At 48.4% G+C, this 13503-nt stretch overlaps 1 protein-coding gene across 2 annotated transcripts in view; it reads left to right on the top strand.

The window, feature by feature from the left end:
• Positions 1-13503, top strand: part of SPAG9 (sperm associated antigen 9) — a 51586-nt gene that overhangs the window by 30576 nt on the left and 7507 nt on the right. For both annotated transcript variants that reach the window (XM_054393839.1, XM_054393840.1), the window contains 17 exons: positions 1360-1417; positions 1919-2071; positions 2152-2203; positions 2566-2696; positions 2858-2914; positions 3773-3946; positions 4562-4691; positions 4916-5008; positions 5306-5473; positions 6131-6302; positions 7344-7571; positions 8121-8316; positions 9072-9194; positions 9724-9804; positions 10263-10330; positions 11503-11651; positions 12668-12839. In XM_054393839.1, coding sequence (XP_054249814.1) covers positions 1360-1417; positions 1919-2071; positions 2152-2203; positions 2566-2696; positions 2858-2914; positions 3773-3946; positions 4562-4691; positions 4916-5008; positions 5306-5473; positions 6131-6302; positions 7344-7571; positions 8121-8316; positions 9072-9194; positions 9724-9804; positions 10263-10330; positions 11503-11651; positions 12668-12839 — 2205 coding nt within the window. The remainder of the gene's footprint in view (positions 1-1359; positions 1418-1918; positions 2072-2151; positions 2204-2565; positions 2697-2857; positions 2915-3772; positions 3947-4561; positions 4692-4915; positions 5009-5305; positions 5474-6130; positions 6303-7343; positions 7572-8120; positions 8317-9071; positions 9195-9723; positions 9805-10262; positions 10331-11502; positions 11652-12667; positions 12840-13503) is intronic.

Genomic DNA, 13503 nt, shown 5'->3' on the forward strand with positions numbered 1-13503 from the left:
CTTTGTTGCCTTTGCATTCTTGGCTTTCTGATTTTTTTGTTCTTGCATTACAAAGGATCCTGAAAGCTGTTGGAAGTGTATCTGTGAACCCTGACCATGTATCAAAAGCAGTAGCCCCTTGGGTAAAACCTCTCACTGGCTGCAGTGCAGGGGCTTCTCCAGAGAGTGACAGTGGAACAAGAGCTGCTCTGAGTTCCTTCACTAGCAAACATCCTCTGCTTTTAACCCAACTCCCAGAGAGGAGATTCAAGCCAGGGAGCTTTGCCTTGCATGTCTGGTTTTAGATACTCTTTAATTGCTATCCAGATGTCTTTTAAGTCTTCTGCTACAAAGTTGCTTGGAAGATTGTGCTCATTGATTGTCCTGAAAGGCCTCCACCATTAAGATCTCAGTAACTGGTTGTGCTCCCCCTGGATTAGCATCATGTCTGCCGTTAGTGTGGAATTACCTTGCTGTGCCAGATGAAAAGCAATTATTTTCTGCCTGGAAGATTTCTCTTTCACAAATCAGAGTATCGTAGGCATGCAAACAGTAGGGTGAGAAATTGATTTCCAGAAATGTAAACAGTATTGAAGTAGGGACAGGAAAAGTTAAGTTCACCTTGGTCCAGAGCAGCACATCCATCTGAAAGTTTGCCTGGATGATTTAGTATTTCTTCTAAATCATTCCACAGCAGATGAGATACGTGAGGGTAGTGATTTTCATAGGAGGTCTGACCAACAGAGGTGATTCTCAAACCTTCATAGTAGTCCTGCTCCTGAGGGCATCACATTCCACTTCAGACTGGTGGGTGGTGGCTTGATTTTAATTCATTCTAACTTCATAAGTCTAAATATTTTTATGCTCCTCATTCATACTACACTTCACATGAACTGTTTCTTGTTTTTGTTTTTGCTCTACATGGAATGCATGGGCTTTACAGACCACAATTTCTTTGGTAAGGCACCATTTGCTCTAGGGAGGTCTGCAGGATGCTCGCAGGCTGAGCTTCGTTGCTCACCATGCCTTGTGTGCCTCTGTACCCAACCTGCTGTGCAAGAGCAGTTTCAGCTTTGGACAATATCATCCCCCAGTAGGCTGCCTTTGGATTCTGTCTGAGTGGTGCTGTAACCTGTCCAGAACAGAGCAGGTGGAGGTAGCACCTAGTCAGGACTGCCATTGGGCTTTAATTCCAGTCAGCGTGGGCAGGAGGTGGAGCGGAAAGCTAAATGTCTATAGAAGATAGGTTGGTCCTGAACTTCAGATAGCTCACAGTTTGTCATCCTTAAACTCAGCTGTTCTTAGACCATGGCAGAAGTTGGGTATTGTGAAAGCAGCCATTTCATCTGCTAACTGGGTGTGTTTGTTTGCTTTGGAAAGGAATGGGGCGTGAGGTTGAAAACCTGATCTTGGAGAACACTCAGCTGCTGGAGACAAAGTAAGTGACAATGTTTGTCAAAAATATTTTGTAAGCTCTCCATCCACAGACAACTGTAATGACAAGAGATGTGCTTCCAGTTCTGAGAGCAGCAGTGGTGTGTTTGGAATTCCTAAGGGTGTTTGGCCAAACATAGCTTAGGTGGTGTTCTTCTAGAAATTAGGGCCCTAAGGAGCCAAAGCTGTGTTTTCCCTTGTAAGGCTGCAAAGAGTGTGGTGCTGGGTCCCCAGGAAAGATCAGCTCCCTGCCTTTTCTGTTAGAAACACAGCTGTGCCTGCAGGAGCCAAGCCCTTGGAGCACTGCTGGGGAGCTCAGCCCTTCTGATTGATCGGTATGCAGGGATCTGGCATTTGGGGAGAGAGGGTCAGACCTGCTTGAGAAAGTTACGTCCCCACAGCAGCTCTGTGTAAGGAATTTGTAGACTTCAAGAATCAAATCAGGCTGAGGCCAAGCAGAGCCCACAGTGCCCCTTGTGATGGTGTCCTTCCCATGTCTGTGTAGAAATGCCTTGAATGTTGTGAAGAATGATCTGATAGCAAGGGTGGATGAGCTGACCTGTGAGAAGGACGTGCTGCAGGGTGAGCTGGAGGCTGTGAAACAAGCAAAGCAGAAGCTTGAAGAGAAGAACAAAGAGCTGGAAGAAGAGCTGAGGAAGTAAGTTTAATTTCCTGGCTGTGAAGAAGAAAGAAACCCACTGAGGTCACTAATGCAGCCCTGCTTTATTCTTTGTGTAGGGCTCGTGCAGAAGCAGAGGAAGCAAGGCAGAAGGCCAAGGAGGATGATGATGTAGGTGTCTGTGCTGCTGTCACTCACAGGGGACATTAGAAGTCCACTGCATTTAGTGTGTGCTGCTCAGTTGTGCTATGTGATAGGGAGTGGTCATCTTCTTCCTCATGCAGAAGAGGCAGAAAATTTAAGCAGCCTGCCCATGTCTAGTTCTTTGCCCTCTGCCCATGGTTGTGTGGCACACTGTGGAGAGTTAGCATTCAGATTGCACTAGGTGCCAAGGGTGAGAGGAAGGTAAAGGTGAGGTGGTTTTACAAAGCCCCAAGTGGTTTGGCATCTGTAACTGTGCCCTAAGCCGACTGTTAGTGGAGGCAGAGCCTGTGCTCTGCTGTTCCTCCCATGTTTGCCCTCTGTGTGCCCAGAGCGATGTGCCCACGGCCCAGCGGAAGCGCTTCACCCGTGTGGAGATGGCCAGGGTCCTGATGGAGAGGAACCAGTACAAGGAGAGGCTGATGGAGCTCCAGGAGGCTGTCAGATGGACAGAGATGATAAGGTGAGAGGCTCTATCTTGTGCCCTGGTGAGAAGCGGCACTGTGAAGAGCCAGGCTTTGATACCTGCAGTGTGTTAACCTGGGTGGTAGAATGTGAGCTATCCCCAGCTCCATTGCTTCCCTTCAATACCCACTCAGTCAGGTTGGTATTCCTGTCTTGCAGAGCATCCAGAGAAAACCCAGCCATGCAGGAAAAGAAGAGGTCAAGCATCTGGCAGTTGTGAGTACTGAGATACAACTGAGTGGCAGAAGTCAAGACAAGGCCCTCAGCAATTAGCTGGCACTCTTGTGTGCTGGCTGATCACCTCCTGGCAGATGAGGCCTCACTTGCTGCCCTCTGCCCCCCAGGCCGTGCCCACATGGGAGGCTGCTCTGCCGCTGGCGGCTTGCAAGCTGTGGCTCACGGTGCAGGGCTGGGTACTTGGGCAGCTTCATGCCAAAGTGCTCCCAGGTGTTTCTAGCTCAGTGCATCAGGCCTCTTGCTCTGAGCACTTTTCTGGATTCTTCTTTCTGATGAGAAATAGAAACCTGAACAGCCCCTCTGGGTTGCATTTATTTCAGCTGCTTTTTCCTCACTGCAGCCTGGCTTGCTGGTTGCCAAATGTAGTTGCCAAATGTAGCATTGTTCACAGCAAGATACGTGTCAGAGAACCTCTTGATGCGGTTTTCTGAGAACTATCTTTTAGCCTAGAAAGTGGTGGTGTTTAAGTGCTCTGTGCATGAACTAATACACTTCATAAACTGCCTTCAGGTACGATCTCCATGTCCTAACTTTGTTGGTTTCCCATAGATGTCACTTCAAGGTGAAGATCACAACAAATCTTACAAGCAGCTGGATAATTCTTTAGGATTCCCTTTTCTGACCTGAGTTAATTCTTAATTAATTGATAATTAATTAATTGATAATTCTTTCTGATTTCCCTTTTCTGTGCTTTGAGGGTGTTGTGGAGTGTGTGGTGGCTGCTGCTACACAGTTGTAGTCTGACTGGCCCAAGCAGAGCGTGTGAGAGTCTTGCGTGCAGAGTCACATTTGGATCTCTACAAATCTTAACTTTCAGCTTCTTTCCTTCTCTCCTAGTTTTAGCAGACTCTTCAGTTCCTCAAGCAATACAGCTAAGAAACCAGAACCTCCTGTCAACGTGAAATATAATGCTCCAACCTCCCACATTACTCCATCAGTCAAGAAAAGAAGCAGCACCTTATCTCAGCTCCCAAGTGACAAATCTAAAGCCTTTGAATTCCTCAGTGAAGAGTAAGACATTTTCACTTTGCAGCACCAGTTCTGCTCTAGCAAGTGCTCTGTTGAGCTCAGCAGCATGCTGCTGGGTGAGCTGGCCTGGGTGTGAGGGACCAGCATAGTGCAGGCTGAGCAGGGCAGCTGTGCAAGAGTGCTCTGGGGACCTGGCAGCAGTGTTCTGCCTCTCACAGGAGTGCAGTCAGGCACAGGAGCCAGCTCTGCTGCACAGGTAGTGTAGCTAACAAGAGCTGTGCGGATACTTCAGTGGGAAAACAGAAGAACCTGAGCCAGGCTAACAAGTGTTTGTGCTTTATTTTGCCTCTTGTGCTTCTCTCTGGCAATATCTCCTTTTGGTTTACATCTTCTAGAGCTTCTAGTGGAGATCCACAGCCCAAGTTAATCTTCTCTAAGGAAGCTGGCAGCACTCTCTGGCTTTGCCTGCCTTTCTCAGGTGCCATAGAAGTAGCCCCTAGGAAACCTGTTCTCTGGGTGATGTGTGGAAAATTTTAGTCATGTCTATGGTGAGCCAGTGCTTCCAGAGACCTTGCCAGTTGAGTCAGTAGCAGCTCCCTCCACACCAAGCCTGCTGAGGGGCACAAGTAAGGGTTCTCTCTGCCGGCTCTCTCCCAGGACAGAAGCCAGCCTGGCGTCGCGCCGGGAGCAGAAGCGGGAGCAGTACCGCCAGGTGAAGGCTCATGTGCAGAAGGAGGATGGCAGGGTGCAGGCGTTTGGCTGGAGTCTACCTCAGAAGTACAAACAGGTATGGGGTGCTCAGATGTGGTGCTGACAGCTTCATGTTCTGGGGGGTTTGAACACAGCTTGTCTGAGTGATTCCAGCACTGTTCTTAATGGAGCTGTGGTGGTTAACAGTCGTTCTGAGGAAAGCTCTCAGTGGTGTCTGACACAGTCTGATCAACTCACTGCACAGCTGCAGACCTCTGTGACAGGGGAAGGCTTTGCTGTTTGGTTTTGTTTTTTATCTAGGTGGCAAATGGTGGCCAGGGTGAGAATAAGATGAAGAACTTGCCTGTACCTGTTTACCTGAGACCTTTAGATGAGAAGGATACCTCTATGAAGGTAGGATATCTACAGAGCTTGGAGAGCCTCTAGCTTCAGTAGTTTCATTTCAGATTTTTTCTGTTTGTGGGTTTTTTTTTTTTTTTTCAAATGAAGTTGATAGAGTTTTTAAGTGAAGTTTCACTGAAGTCCTGGAGGCACAGGGGAATCAGAATGTAAGCTTCAGTAAAGTACATGGCTCCAGTGCTCAGGAATTCCTGACAAAGCACCACAGAGAGATGACTCAGCAGGTGTAGCAGTCAGGGTGTCTTTTCTCTGAGCTGAACATTCCAGTGAATCCTTTCTCTTTCTCTCAAGCTGTGGTGTGCTGTAGGGGTGAACCTCTCAGGAGGGAAGACACGAGATGGTGGCTCTGTGGTTGGTGCCAGTGTGTTCTACAATGATGTGACTGGAGCCGACGGGGAGGGGAGCAAGCAGCAGACAGGATCGCAGAGCAGCTTAGACAGACTGGACCAGGAGCTCAAGGTGAGGGCCCTCTGGGGCATGGTTTGTGTAACTGAGCATCTGCCATGTGTCTGTAGATGAACAAATGCTTTGTGATCAGGCTGACTGCTAACAAAGGTTTTTTCTGGGTAGTCACCAACCCCAGATATTTGGATTCTTAAAGCCACCTACCAAACCACTCTGCTCTGCTTTGGAGAGCATCTGCCACAGAGCTGTTCATGTTCTGCCATTCCAGAGAAGAGGTTTAGGTGTCTGTGCCATTGGTTGAATGTGGCTTGGTCTTTGTGTTTCCATGAAGCAGCACTGAATGGAATTCATGTTAAGGGCATAAAACCAAGGGCCTGGCTTAACAGTGCTTTGGGACATCCCATTCCTCTCAGGTGATCCTGGGCATGGTGGCTGGCACTAAGCAGTGCTCTTCTGCAGCTTCATACTTGTCTGACTAACTGGGCAGTGCCATTGTTTCCCACCATTTTCTACAACAGTGTGAAATGAGTGAGTTCCATAACATAAATGCCTAGAGAACAGTCACTGTAGTGTTACAGTGGCACTAAAGGTACGTACTTGTCTGATTCTGTAGTTGGTGCTATAGGAACATCCAGGATCAAAGGTGATGGCTCCATGCTCAATCCTCTTCCTGTTGTTATTCATTTCTGTTCTGCCTTTATTCTGCCTCAGGACCAGCAGAAGGAGATGAAAAATCAGGAGGAGTTATCCAGCCTGGTTTGGATCTGTACTAGCACACATTCTGCCACAAAAGTGATCATCATAGATGCCAACCAACCAGGGAACATCCTGGACAGTTTCATTGTCTGCAACTCTCACGTGCTTTGCATTGCCAGTGTCCCAGGTAAGCACCTGGCATGCTTTACCTCCTGCTTTTTCAGCTGCATCTTGTGCAGGTTTTTTTCTGCAGTGGAGAGCCCAAGCTTTGTTGGTCAGTGTGACCAGATGTTACTGTAGCACAGTCACAAAGTGCTTGGTTCTAAAGAAGAATGTTGGATCTCTGCTCTGCTGCTTCACTGCTCAGTTAGCTCCTGGCCTACATTAACTCAAAGGTCAGGAGATGTCAGCAGCCACCACTGAGGATATGAATGTGCAGCAGTGCCAATGTTTTGTGGAACTGAACATCACAGAAGGAAAATATGTTGGGTTTTTAGACCTCTTCAGTCTCTTGAAGATAAGCAGCAAGTCTTGGAGCTTCCTGTAGAGGGAATCCTTGTGTCGAGGACAGTGAGCTGAGGGACACCAACAGAGGCCAGGATGGCTCTGGAAAGGAGCTAAGTGTGCTGTTGGGATTCTTGTTTCTTGGCTTACAGGAGTCTGTAGCACCAATTCCAGTGAAGTAGTTTTGTTTGGTACACTCAGAAATGTCTTTCCAAGGAAGCTGGAGGCTTTGCTCCATGGAATCTCTGTGTAACTTCTAAAATCAAACCAGCATAGAAGAGAGTCAAATACAAGCCACACTCTCAGAAACAAGGGTGATATTCTGAGCCTGAAAAGTATTTGGGAGCATTGTACATGTGAACAGCAGCTTCTCTTCAAGAACAAAGGCTCTGTGGCAGTTTGGTTCTTCACAGGGTGGGTGCCCCTACACAAAGGCAGTGATGAGAGCTGCTGTTAGTGGAGAATCCATTTGAAATGGAAATGGAGTGGTTGAAGGAGTCTGCAGGTGGCAACATGGTTTGTGACATCCAGAGATGCAGAGTGTGGGGGTGCTGCTGTTGCTGTTAGTGACAGTGTCTTTAGTACCTGCTGACCATGTCCAGACAGGCTTGTAGCTGAGATCTGTGTTCCACCTTGGGGGATGCAGAGTTTGCTCAGCTCGTTGCAAGGTAGGAGAGGGATTCACCTTTACCCCCACAACAAACCCCAGCTGGATCTCTTCCAGGGGCTAGGGAAACAGACTATCCTGCAGGAGAAGAAGGGTCTCAAGAAGCAGACTCCGGTCAAGTGGACAAGTCCTCTCTGTGTGGGAGCATGACCAGCAACAGCTCTGCAGACACAGACAGCTTGCTGGGAGGGATCACAGTGGTTGGCTGCACTGCAGAGGGTGTCGCAGGAGCACCTGTAGCTCATGATGCCAATGGGGGCTCACCAGTGACAGACAAACAGCCAGGTAGGACAATCTGCCAGGGGCAGGCAGACCCCATCAGGTGTGACTGAGAGGTGAGTGGTGTGAGTGCTTCATGGACAGCCTGGCTGGGAAGGTGTTCTGTGGGGCATGCCTGGAAGGCTGAAGTGCTTGCAGTGGGTGCCTGTAGCTGAGAGCTTTGTGGAGGGGTTCTGTGGGCAGCTGCTGCTCTCAGCTGCTTTGGGAGAGCTGTCTTTTGCACAGACTGAAGAGAGCTTTGAAGTGGTTCAGTATTTGATATGCAGCTGTTGCTGCTGTGACTAGAGGGAATGTGGATACAGGCTTTAAATCTTGTGAAGGCTTACCAGAGGTTGAAGTGAAGATGTTTGCTTCCCAGGCCTTCTCAGCACTTCCTGCTGCAGGCACTTCACAGCTGTGTGGGGATGTGGCTGCTGCTGGAGCTCTGGATTCTGGATTTGTTTCCTGCTGATCACTTGAAGGGCAATCTATGTCCTCAGTCACTAGCTCGATACTTTGGACAACTGAGAGTTCTTCTGCAGCTGTTAAAGGCTTATTTCAATTCTTCTCCCATAGAAACTGCAACTGAAAATAATGTAGTAGAGGAGAACATTCCAACAGCAGAGGAGGCAACAGAAGCAACAGAGGTCAGTGCAGGAACAGGAGAAGATGCAGCTGATATTGCACAAAGTGGAGTCTACACAGAGCATGTCTTCACAGACCCTCTGGGAGTGCAGAACACAGCTGAGGCCTCTCCAGTCTACCAGCCTAGGTAGAGAGTCTCCATCCTCACACCTCTAACAGAGCAAAAGCAGAGTGTTTGTACAAGCACAGCAGGGGGTGAGATCACTCCTCTCTTGTCCTGTGAAGAATATAAAATCTTGATTTAAGACGCTACACTTTGGTGACCTGTGTGCAGCCTTTTGTCTGAACTCTCTCCCTGGAGTACAGACACCTCCAGAATGGAGCACTGAGTGTCTGCCTACCTGGCACCAAGTCTTCTCTCAGACATGTAACCAGGTGCCTGTGTAAGTTCCCTGTTTGAATGGCAAAGCAAATAAGGATTGCACTGCTGCCTTCCAGGCAGCTGGTGGCTCAAGTGAAGTTTCTTTTCTCAGAATAGTCACTCTGTAGTTGGAGGAGAGAAGCAGCTTGGAAGTCATCAGTATTTCAGACCCTCAGGACTCTTCCCTCTCTGCACCCAAGCACAGAAGGGTCATACAGCTTTGTTTAGAAGTACTTCTCTTAACAGGTGCCTCATGTGACACTCTCCTGCCAGTCCATTGACTGGAACCTAAGGGTTTCTGTACAAGTCAGTGTCCACTTGAAGAAATTCTTTGTTATTGATGTTTTTATCTCTCTCATGTCCTGCACAGTCCCTGGGTTTTAGATACCTTCTGTACTTCAGCAATGCAGTGTAGAAACTGGCAGCAGTGAAGCAACCCCCTGGGTTCTAATTAGAGCAGCCTGTGCATTTTGTTCTCTGTCTGTTTTAACTGCTTTTCTGTTTTGTTTGTTGGTTCTCAGTACTGAGTCAGAGCTGTACAAAGATGTTGCAGTCTTGCCAAACGAGCAGGATCTGGTGAGAGAAGAAGCGCAGAAGATGAGCAGCCTTCTGCCCACCATGTGGCTTGGGGCACAGAACGGATGGTAAGGAGATGCTCGCCTTGGTCTTTGGAAAGATGTTAAACTTGCTTCTTGTGCCTGCAGGCTGAAAACTGTCTGGAGTCAAGATTAAGTGCAAGAACTCAGGAGAGCCAAACTTGCACACTTTGCTGCACTTAGGTATTGCAGAACTCACTGCACACAATGTAGGTGATCAGAACGCACTTCTTGGCAGTCAACACCTATTGCAGAAAGGTTTTGGTTGGTTTGGGTGCTTTTGTAGTCGTAGGAATTGTTCTGGTCTGATAATTCCATAACTCTCACTATTATGATACAAAAGCGTTGTCCTTTTTCCTGTAGACATATCTGCAAAGGAGTTGGTTTAGGCCTCTGAAAAATCACTCTGCTGCTCAGGGAGTTCTTCCTTGCAGTCCATACATGGTTTTCAGTGAAAGATGCAAACTACCTTCTCTCTTTGATGGGGGATTTCAGTTACAGGGGATTTGCTTGGGTGTTTTTCCTGTCTGCTAGACCTTTCCTAGTGCTTTTAATCCCTCCTGATTTGTCTTTGCAGCCTGTATGTTCATTCATCAGTGGCCCAGTGGAGGAAATGTGTTCATGCCATTAAACTTAAAGATTCTATTCTCAGTATTGTGTAAGTCCTGAAAGAATGTCATGTAAATCATAATGAACTTTTCTTAAAGTACTTGCAAAGTAGTTTGGTGTTTCCTCCTCAGCTGTTGGGGATGGCAGTTGCCATAAATGCATGCATGTTCTCTGAGGGGCAGTGGATAACCTTTGGGGAGGAAGGAAGATGAAAGGAGTCCTGTAACTGTTGTTAATCAGCTCAGATGCTGAGCTGTAGCTGTGTGCTCAAAGCAGTTCCAGGTTGTTAGCCTTGGTGTTTTCTGCAGGATTGTGTCTAGATACAGCTGAAGCTTTCTGAGCTGGGTTTTGATGCCTCGGTGCTGTCCCTTTTCCTGAGCTATAGCGCAGGACCCCCAGCAGCAGGGCCAGTACTGTGTGCTGAAACAGAGAATGTTGATAGCTTGCTTTGTTCTATGAGAGGTGCAGCCTAACAGTGTGTGTTCTTGTGCCTCCTTCTCTCCCCAGACATGTCAAAGGAATAGTTTTAGTTGCACTAGCTGATGGAACTCTAGCAATATTCCACCGTGGAGTCGGTAAGCATTCCATCAGCTCTGGGAGCCAGGGGAGCTGCAACAGCACTGGGAGGAAATGTGACATTTGGGAAGGGTGTTTGGAAAGGATTTCCCAGGGGCCTTTTCCAGATTGTCCTGAGAAATCTTTCACCTGCAGCTCCAGGTACCATTTCTGCATTGCCTGGTGCATCCCTGGAATTTTCTGTCTTCCGAAGAGGGAGAATGGGATATATCTGAGCTAAACAGTCAAAAGCCAGTGATAAAGTCTGCTTTGATCATCATCTTTTGCTATTTCATCATGCTCAATAGTCATGCCTTCTGTTATTACTGTTAGTCCATGGCCAAGCCCTTCAAGGAGAATTTGTAAGCATTCCCTTCAGAATTCCCGCCCAAACCACTCTTCACCAAGCTCCATTCTTCAGTCACCAAAATAAAGCCTTGGCAGGGAAGGTCTTGCAGTGAGCTCTTGGAAGTTAACTGCTGGCTTGTTTCCACAGACTCCCTGTTCATTTGCTCTTGGGGAATTTAACCCCCTGTGCTCAGCAGTTAGAAGTGTTAAAGAGGTTGCATGGCACTAATGCAGATACTGGGAAGATGCATCTGGGGTGAGGTCATTATGGCTTTGGTGAGGTTTTTGGGTGCTGTGAAACTCAGACTCTAGTGGCTTCAGATCCTTAACAATCTCAGGTGAATGTCAGTGATGATCTGTGGCCTAGCTCAGTCTACAGAAAAATTTTGCTTGGTCATGAGGCTGCTTTGGGCAGGTTTCAGGTGCCCTTTGTAAGGTCTCACACTATTTTAAAGCAGCCTTGCTGCAGTGGCCAGCATCTGCCCAGTCAAGCAGCCAGTGCCTGCCATTCTGGAGGTAGCTGCTTCTTGTAAGGTAGCCTGGTGCCTACCCAAGTAAAGCTTTGAGCACTGGGTAACATCTGTCTTCAAAGTGTTTTGCTGTGTTTTGAATGTGAGTCACTGCAGCCTGACTGTGTTAGCAGCAGAGCAGCGTTGAGGCTGTTTGCAGTTCAGAGCCAGTGGTTGCTTCCCTGGGGAGGAGCCCAGCCATGCATTTGTACTGATTTAGCCAGGTTACCACAGTGCAGTTACACTGCTGAGGTATTCACGTGCATTTTGGGATGGTTTCTAACCCCAGAGGAACTCACATCCTACTTTGTGTCTCTCTTCCCTCGCTTTCCAAGATGGTCAGTGGGATCTGAGCAACTACCACCTGCTGGACCTGGGTCGGCCGCATCACTCCATACGCTGCATGACCGTGGTGCACGACAAGGTCTGGTGTGGCTACAGGAACAAAATCTATGTCGTTCAGCCAAAGGCCATGAAGATAGAGGCAAGTTACAGTGCTTTAGTTCCCATCTAGCTGGCCAAGAACTGGAAAGCCTCCTTGTGCAGAGCCTGTAGGGCTGGCTCCCAGCTCATTCTCTCTGGGAACACCTCATTGTTCTACTTCCATCTGTAACCTGCTCCCTAATCTGTCTCTGCATGCTTCAGAGGCTTGTAAGTGTTAATCTGAAGGTGCCCTCCTGCAGTTACAGAAGAGTTTGTTTATAGAAGGTGTGAGCTGGTGTTTCTGCAGCACTGTCTATGTGACATGGCAAGCACAGAGGGTGGCCAGGGCTTCTGAAAGCCATTAGCAGCATTAATGCTTCAGCTTCTGCTAATTAGCCTGAGATGTGGGTAGACCTGGTGGGGGTGACAGCTCAGCCCTTTTGAAATTACCAAGCAGCCAGCTTAATCACTTGGGCTTGTGCAGGAGACTATATGAACTCTGAAAGGAAGGATCTCATCCACCAGTGCAGCTCTGCTGGTGGCTGCTACTGTGGGCTTGCAGACAGGAACAAGGCGGCACAGCCAGGAGGAAGACCTCTTTGTACAACCCCCTGGTGCTTGGACAGGAGGAGCTAGTACCAGAGAGGGAAAATGGAGGTGGAAGGCAGAGTAGGCTGGGGTGTGGTATGCTGCCCAGGGAGGTGGTGGAGTCGCCATCGCTGGAGACATTCAAGAGGAGACTGGATGAGGCACTTGGTGCCATGGTCTAGTTGATTGCTTAGGGCTGGGTGATAGGTTGGACTGGATGAGCTTGGAGGTCTCTTCCAACCTGGTTGATTCTATGATTCTATGCAAATAAAGACGTGGTAGGACAATGTGGCTGAGCTCCCAGCCCAGGGAGGCAGTAAGCATTGGGACTGGTACTTCACCAGCTCCCTGCAGCAGCTGTAGCCAAGCACAGCCCTGGCTGCTGCTGGCCTGCAAAGTTGTCAATCCTGTCAGTGCAAGAGGAACAGAGAAGCCTTTCTTACTCTTACTTTTGTCTCATCTTCTAATTTCAAATCCCCTCTTTCACAGAAGTCCTTCGATGCACACCCAAGGAGAGAGAGCCAAGTGAGGCAGCTGGCCTGGGTGGGGGATGGGGTGTGGGTGTCCATTCGCCTGGACTCCACCCTGCGCCTCTACCACGCACACACCTACCAGCACCTGCAGGATGTGGACATTGAGCCTTATGTCAGCAAAATGCTAGGTAAGGGGGTGAGAAAAGCTGCTGTGTCCTTGTACCTCTGGCTGCCCAGAGCTTGCTTCTGTTCTGGATCAGGAACTCTCCCTGCAGATGAGGGACAGGGCGGGTAGAAGGCCATTCGCATAGCAGCCCAAGGCCGTCTAATACAGGATGAGCAGGGCAGCTCTTCTGGTAGTCTGATCCTGCCTGATGCCTAAGGTGTCCCTGAAAGCTCAGAACTGAGGAAAAGGGTGGTTGGGCTGGGCAGGCAGCAAGAGAGTCACTAAAATATCTCTTTTTTTTTTTTTTTTTTTTTTTTTTTTTTTTTTTTTTTTGCTGCTCTGATGCCTTTCTTTAAAGCTGAGTGAGAAGAATCCTTTGCTTGCCTGGAAAAATGCCTCCAAGCAAATGCAGATGCAGAATGGGAAATGCTGGTTGGGTTTGAGGCTAAACAAGCATTCTGATGGTGCATTAATGTTTATGTGAGAGCAGTCTGACCACCTACAGAACATAGAGGTCACTGGGCCATGGGAAATCCTTCCCAAGCAGCTGTTGTGCTGTTGGCTGGCAGCCTTCTTCACTCCCTCCATGGTGCTGATGGATGGGAAATTGATGTAAATGGATGAGAAGCCATTGCCTTACCCCTGTAAATTACCTTCTAGTTTGAAAAGCTGCCCTGGTGCTGCAA

The sequence above is a fragment of the Indicator indicator genome, chromosome 29, assembly GCF_027791375.1.
Source record: "Indicator indicator isolate 239-I01 chromosome 29, UM_Iind_1.1, whole genome shotgun sequence".
NCBI lineage: Eukaryota > Metazoa > Chordata > Aves > Piciformes > Indicatoridae > Indicator > Indicator indicator.